At 44.3% G+C, this 7618-nt stretch overlaps 1 protein-coding gene across 1 annotated transcript in view; it reads right to left on the bottom strand.

Annotated features, from left to right (window-relative positions):
- The window catches only part of CFAP46 (cilia and flagella associated protein 46), a 175991-nt gene that overhangs the window by 155927 nt on the left and 12446 nt on the right, over positions 1-7618 (bottom strand). The window contains 3 exon segments of the mRNA XM_025208066.1: positions 654-748; positions 2324-2447; positions 7191-7355. Coding sequence (XP_025063851.1) covers positions 654-748; positions 2324-2447; positions 7191-7355 — 384 coding nt within the window.

The raw sequence follows: 7618 nt of genomic DNA on the forward strand, positions 1-7618 counted from the left end.
TGGGGGGGTGCAGTCACCCTAAGATTTACCATAGCCGCCCCCTCCCCTCCCCTCCCCCGGGGAAGAGCCCAGCACTGTCCCGGCCCCAGCCTGCAGCCCACCCTACCCCATGCAGATCCGGAGGCATGCACTCCCCATGCCTCCCAAGACACATGCAACAGGAGCCACTGGCCCTCCCCATGTCTCTGTCCCACGCCCTGTCCCACCCACCCCCACTGTGCAGGGCCTGGTGGGGCGGGCATGGGAGTCCTAGAGGCTCCATCCCCTCTAGCCCAGCAGCACAGCCAAGGCTGGCCCCTGGCTCCAGACCCCCCTGGGTGGTGTGGGGCCAGGAGCAGGGAGGCAACCAGTGCTGGCACGGTACCTGCCATAGCCAGGCAATGCCGCTCCCTCCCACGGGCCCTTCCCCTCCTCCCGCTGCTTCTCCCGCAGACTTTCCCGCCTGGAGAGGGATGGGGGGAGGGGCGGGGAAATGCATGTGTGCATGCATGCACGTGCAGACGCTCAGTCCCATACCCCCCCAATTTTTTTCTTCCTCCACCTATGAATGACCAGCTAATCAGGCTTTACAGCTGCTTTGTGCTGCCAAAGAAGATGGCAGAATCTAGCCCTACATTTACTTTATCAAATACCAAATGAATTCTAATACTTACGATTTTATTGTCTGGATTTTATAAATGGCAGATAAACTGATACTGTTTCGTATGTTTCCCTCTATCTGGGAGGTGTTTATTAGTTTGTGACGCACCTATAAAATAATAAAACAATAATCCACTCTCAAATAAACTATTAAAGGACAGATCTTCAAGGCTAAGTACAGACAGTCAAAAAGCCTGAGGTTGAATCAATTCAAACTAGGCAGCTTCCTCTAAGCTGCAAAGGTTTAACCAATAACCAACTGAAATGACAGTCAGTTTTTAATTGGGAAGGCAGGGGGAGGCCTGCACTGACCCAGGCCAGTAGGCAGGGGGCACTAGAGCACATCTCCCAGCCTGCTGGCCATTGCCAGGCCAGCTAAGTGTCCCCAAACCTCTGTTGTCCCCCCACACGGGGTTAAGGAGCCCCCTGTCCGGGTGCTGGCCCATCCTGGGGCAGCTTCCCCCACAGGAAGTTTCTCCCAACCCAGGCAGCCCTGGGGAGCTGAAGGGAATTCCCTCCCTCCCCCTTCCTAGCTGCTGATTGCTTCAGGGGCTGCCACAGGAGCAAGGGAGTAGAAGTCCTCCCAGCCAGGTGCCTTCCCCTGCAGCCCAGCACGGGGGCACCGGGAAGCCCCTGCTGCAGGAGCCTTCCCACCACCTCAGCCGGGGGTCCCCCAGAGGCAGGGATCTGAAGGGAGTTCTTCCCAAATCCACCCCCTTGCCTTACCTGCTGGAGTCGCAGGGATAGCCCAGGGAGTGAAGAGAAATTCCCCAGCTCCCCTGCATTAGTTCTGCCTCAGACTCACAGCAGCTAAGGCAAAAGTGGCTGTGGAGGGGCACTAGAGTTTCCCTCCACTCTCTGAAGCTGCCTGAGACCTGCAGGGGCTGAAGCTAGGTTCTAAGGCAAGGATTGGGAAGGGACGAATTCCCCTCAGCTCCTGGAGCTGCCCTGGGCTGGGGGATGCTGAGCTGGGGTAGGGATGAGCCCCACAAGGCAGGGGCTCCCCGGTGCCCCCATGCTGAGCTGCAGAGGCAGGCACCTGGCTGGGAGGACTCCTCCCTCCCTTCTGTGGCAGTGCTTAAAAGTGGGGAAATATTGCCTATCAAGGGCATCAAAAATGACATAATTAAATTTCCCAGGTTTTTGGATGGAAGCTTGAGCTGGCATTAACATTTTTCTAGTGTGAACACATAGGTATGTGAACCCAGGCTTGGCCAAAGGTTTACACTTACTGTATTAACATGCACTATCGTCAAAGAGTTTTATTATTATTATTATTATTATTATTGGGATAGCTACTCCTCCCAGTAATACTTAATGTAAGAGTATAGAACACCACTGACACTGTATCAATATCTTTAGCGCACAATACCAAAATGAATTATATCAACAATGAAAAAAAATAAGTATCTACCTGTATCATAATAAATCTAGGATTCTTTACCAAAATGCTGTGAATTCTGTTATCTCAATGCTAAGCATATTCTGAAATTTTTAATAAGTTAGAAATAAAATATACTAGAAACTGCATCCTAAGCAATCATTTATGATCGTGAACCATTTTCAAACCATTTTTTCCTAGATCCTTTAGTCCTTGTTTAGGCAAATTTCCAGATAATTTTCCTGGATCAGGACACCGATCCTGATTCTTGATTCTAACAAATATTTTTTTTTTTTAAATTACCATTAAAGAAAATATCTGTTGGTATTTATCTGGAGCATTATCTTTAATGAATGCTGCTGCAATAGATGAAAAATTCACTGCTTCTTTCATTTTTGAAGCATCCAGATAGCATTCAAGTAGCTCTCTGCAAATCAAGCAAAAATATAGTGTGTTAAACATTTAGTAACATTTTTGCATTATCTAAAGAAAATTACTGTTATTTACATTATATCAAGAGACTTAAACTCCTCTAGGTGCCAGAATTGCTGCACACTTTTTATAACAGTGTTCTACAAGTGATTGGCAGTATAATGCAGCCATTTTCAACAAACCAGAGAATTCCTAGCTCTCAACTCATTGCTACCTACGAAACCACATAGCTCTTAACCTTCATTTAATGCAGTTTTTCAAAATCACAACTGTAAAATTTTCTCACAAAAAGAGATTTATAGAGCTTTTTTCTTATTACTTGCAATACTTTTCAATTACCCAGAATCAAAGGGAAAAGAAATCCAGAAGCTGTGAAATTACATGAAACAAATCCGTAAAACATTTCAGTGGGCTGTGTTAAAAAATTACCCTTTCATCAGACAACAAAACAAGACTCCAAAAAGTCACTAAGTTATATAAATCACTATTCCTGACAAAAAGTAAATATAGTGCAATTTGCTGTTTCAAGACTTTATCCATTTCATCAAGAAAAACTCAACATTCTCTCTTACACAATACATTTTAATGATTCATAGATTGTTAGGGGCTGGAAGGGACCTTGTAGATCATCAGGTACAGTCCCCCTGCACTAGGCAGGAAAAGACAACTGGGGTCAAGTGACCCCAGCGAGGTAACTTTCCAGTCTCCATTTGAAGATTTCCAGGGTAGGTGACTGCACCATCACTTTATTCCACAGTCTGGACACCCTGACTGTGAAGGAGTTTTTCCTGGAATTGAGCCTGAAGCGGCCTTCCAGGAGTTTGTATCCCTTGCTCTTGGTCTTCCCCAGGGGTGCCCTGGTGAACAGCTGTTCACCGAGTTCTTGATTTACTCCCCTGATGTAGTGCTTAATTTACCCCCTGGATGTGGGGGAAAGCCACTACCAAATCCCCTCTCAGCCTTCTCTTCTGTAGGCTGAAGAGGCCCAAGTCCCTCAGCCTCTCCTCAGATGGCTTGTCCTGTCAGTCCCTGATCATACAGGTGCCTCTTCTCTGGACCCTCTCAAGTTTTTCCTTGTTGAAGTGCAGAGCCCAGAATCGCAGTACTCCAGCTGCGGCCAGGAGCACTCCAGCAGTACTCCAGTTGCAGTGTCACCAGTGCAGAGTACAGTGGGAGTATCACTTCCTTAGTTTTCCATGAGATGCAACAGTTAATGCATGCCAGCGTGCTGTTTGCCCTGCTGGCCACAGCATCGCACTGTCAGCTCACGTTCATGTAATGGTCGGTCACTATCCTAGGTGCCTTTCAGCCGTGGTGCAAGTAAAATTGTTGCCACTGAGCCTGTAGGTATGTTGGGGATTGTTTGCCCCCAGATGGAGCACCTTCCACTGAGTGTTTAACTCCATCTGGTTCTGGTCTCCCCAGTTCCAGCCTGTCCAGGTCTGCCTGGATCTGCAACCTATCTTCTGGCCTGGCCACACTGCCCCACAACTTGATGTCATCCGCAAACTTGGCCAACAAGCTTTTCACCCCCACATCCAAATCATTGATAAAGATGTTGAAAAGCACTGGTCCAAGCACGGTCCCCTGAGGGATACCACTGGCCACTTCTCGCCAGGATGAGACAGATCCATTCATGAGAACTCTCTGGGTTCATGAGAAGTCAGCCAGTTTTCCACCCACGGAACTGTTGAGCAGTTATCAATATTCCAATTTTTCCACAAGGATATCATGGGATAGTAGATTAAAAGTCTTTTGGAAGTCTAGGTATATAATATGGAACTTCTCTCTTTTACTTTATTCAATAAAATAAAAGTAAATGTAAAAGGAGAAGAAAGTTCATGAAACAGACCAGTACTTCTTTCAGGATATAAGTCTATTCGGCATTCACAAGTTCCTTCAATAACCCTGAAACAGCATATTTTCACAGATTTACAGAAGTTTAGGTCTGGAAGGGACCTCGTGAGATCATTGGGTCCAGGTTTGGTATAATATGATTTATGATAAGCTATTTTAGCAGCCTTTAGCATATTCTTTGGATTCTTTTCCTGTTGCATTCAACTTTCCATTCCCCCCCACAGTTTACACTTAAAACAAACAAACAAACAAACCAACCAACCAACCAACCAACCAGACCTACTCCCCACCCCCTTATTACAAGGCTAGGGACAGACATTCAAAAAGCCTAAGCCTGTATTGATTCAATCTTTGCAGCTTAGTCTAACCAGGTTAGGCTGAACCAGTTTGTAACTGTACAGACATCCCCTCTGGACTGAAGAAATGCAGGCATATGCCTGCAGTGGCTCAGCCTGGAAGCCCGGGGGTGCTAGAGCAGCCCTCCCTTCCCTTCTATAGTGCTGAGCTGAGGGATGGCATAGCCAGGCCCTGGCAGGATGCTCTGATTAGGGAGGCCGCCCCCCTCACTGCTCCTGAGCAGTGAGGGAGCCAGCAGGGAGTTACACAGCATTTAGTTACACAGCAGGGAGTTACACAAGGGAATAACAGAGCATTTAGCACCCCATCAAGAAAACAAAAGCCTCTCTCATTAGTTCAAGTTCCTAAACAATTTTTTTCTAAGGAAGGAATGGACTGACATTACCAGCTGACCTGTTGATTAGCTCCAAAAAGCCCAAAGCGGACACTGTCCTGTTTGACTTTGCCCTGTCTACCTTACACAGACACTTTCAGCATTAGCTAGCGTACCACATGCTGGCTATGGTCTATGCTGTGGGAGAGGAAGGGGGAAATCCCTGCTTGAGCAGGGGATTGCATTTATGTCCTCTATTTTTCTCTTCAAGAGAGAAATAGAGGGCATAAAGGCATCCGGTTTCATATCAATAGAGGACAGAGGACAGCCGGACTGTTCTCTATGATGGCCACACTAGCCAGAGCTCCAGCTAGGGAGCAGAGGGATGGGGCCAGTCCTGCTTTCTGGAACAGACAGCCCAACTCAGTCCAGGGCTGCAAAGCACCTGGGATGCTGGGGAATTTTGGTTTAAATTAAACCAGGATGGGGTCTGGGACAGACACTGCATAAACCAGTTTGACCCAAATCAGTTAAGTCTGATACTACATTCAACCAGGTTTATCTCAAACCGATTTCAGCTATTTTCAAAGTGGTTTATCTGCACTGAATCTCTGTTCTATTACAGGTTTAATCCAGTTTCTGATCACTTAAACCAGTTTATGTTTAATGTCTATCCCTACCCCAAGAGATGCTAGGACAGGGGTGGGCAAAATACAGCCCGCGGGCCGGATCTGGCCTGCGGGGCTGCTAAAAAATTTAGAAAATTAATGTTTATCTGCCCCTGGCTCCTTTCAAAGATCCAGGGGTAGTGGTGACATGGCAGAGAGAAAGATATCACCTTTTAATCAAGGGTTTTAGAGTTTTGTATTTCAGTATATCAGAACAGCACTTCTAAATTAATCTTATAGGAAAACTATATAAATGTGTCTAATATCTTTGACAACATTGCACCAAAGTGTCAACAGAAATAAAGAAACCAACCAGCTAAATGGAAGAGTTAAAATGAAGTTCACAGGGCAATCAAGGAAAAATTGAGGCAGAAAGATACCAAAAATTTTGAGTTGAAACAATCTGTATAATGGTCATTTCCCAAGACCACTGCAGCACATGAAGTCAAAATGCTTAAAAATTATATGGATACCATTAGCTGGTAGGCACACAGTACAGCAACCATCAGTTCAGTGGGCAAAAATCCTAAAAATTTTAGAGTTTGAAATCAGGAAATCTGGAGTACAGTGGGGGTTTTAAAAATGTACAGTGGGGGTTTTAAAAATTGACTGCTACTTTCTGTAAGATTTTTGTTATCATTTTCCTAGTTAAAAATAGCATATTTTTATGTTCAGTGCTAGAGAATGCTTTTTAGTAAGATATTAATTTACTAACAGAATAGTAGAAGGAAGCATTTTGGGAATGGCAAAAGAGTAAAGACAACAGTTAGGAAAGATATAGGACTTATAAAAGAGAAGTATGAAAAACTTCTGTAAAACCTAAACATTTCAAATGAAAAGAATTATATAAAACGTGAAAGACAGATGAAGGAAGGAAGGAAAGCTAAGGAATTAGCTAAAGAAAGGGAAAAAGAAGGAATAAGGGATAAAGACACAACCATTCTGGCTAAAAGCCATTCGGGAATCTCCATCAAGATGACATGATAGGAGTTTAATGGATCAAACAGACCTAGTAACTGCTGAAGAAATGTGCTATGAAAAGAGAATCCCAAGAGACTGGGAGAAATTGGAGAATAAGCATATGGACAGTACCCATATATAAAAGCAGATAGGCGATATGTTAAAACTGTATGAACTACATGCATATGATGAAAGCCTTTGCAAAGATTATGGATAAGTGACTAAGAACAAAAGATATATGAAATGGTCTGGGGTTTGTATAAGGCAAAGGAACCACACGTGCAATGTTTGTGATGAGACACGTGAAAGAAGTTTTTAGAAGGGAGTAAGAAACTGTATCACGCGTTTGGAGATTTAGAAAACAGACCTGACACTGAGGCTTTTTCACCTGCCTACTTCTTATTGTCTTACCATTGTGACAGCAGTGTATAACCCACATATGAGCTATGGTTTACAAGCTGTACCATATTTAAAACAGTAGATCTATCAATGAACAAATAAGTAGACAAAGATAACCTCAGATAGGAGCCATATGCACAAGAGCACTCCAGGACACTAGCCCTTAAATATAGCCAAAACATACATCATGAGTTCAGCTCTCCACTCCTTGTCTTGCTCTCCAACTTGATTTAAAGCAGCTACAATCTGATACAGACTGGAAATAAGGTGGCAGCGGAATCCAGGCTTAAGATATGGACTTATGAAATTCCAGTAAAGGACTGAGGCATTGTATATCAAAAAATAGTATCTGAAAAACAGGAAATGGTTTAGGAATTTAGGACCCAAGATAAACAAACAATTATTTAGACATATTTTAATATCTATTCCAAAAAGAAGAGGAGGTTGTCTTGTGCTCTGTATTTAGATAATAACTATTACTGCAATAAGGGCTGTGGAAACTACTGAACTATAAACAACATGTAATCTACATTAGATGTACCTCTCATAAGAGTTCTAGTAAACAACCCCCCCCCCCCCCCCCCTCCTATTTTCCTCTCCCACACAGACACA

Source organism: Alligator sinensis, unplaced genomic scaffold (assembly GCF_000455745.1).
Source record: "Alligator sinensis unplaced genomic scaffold, ASM45574v1 scaffold1131_1, whole genome shotgun sequence".
In the NCBI taxonomy this organism is placed as follows: domain Eukaryota; kingdom Metazoa; phylum Chordata; order Crocodylia; family Alligatoridae; genus Alligator; species Alligator sinensis.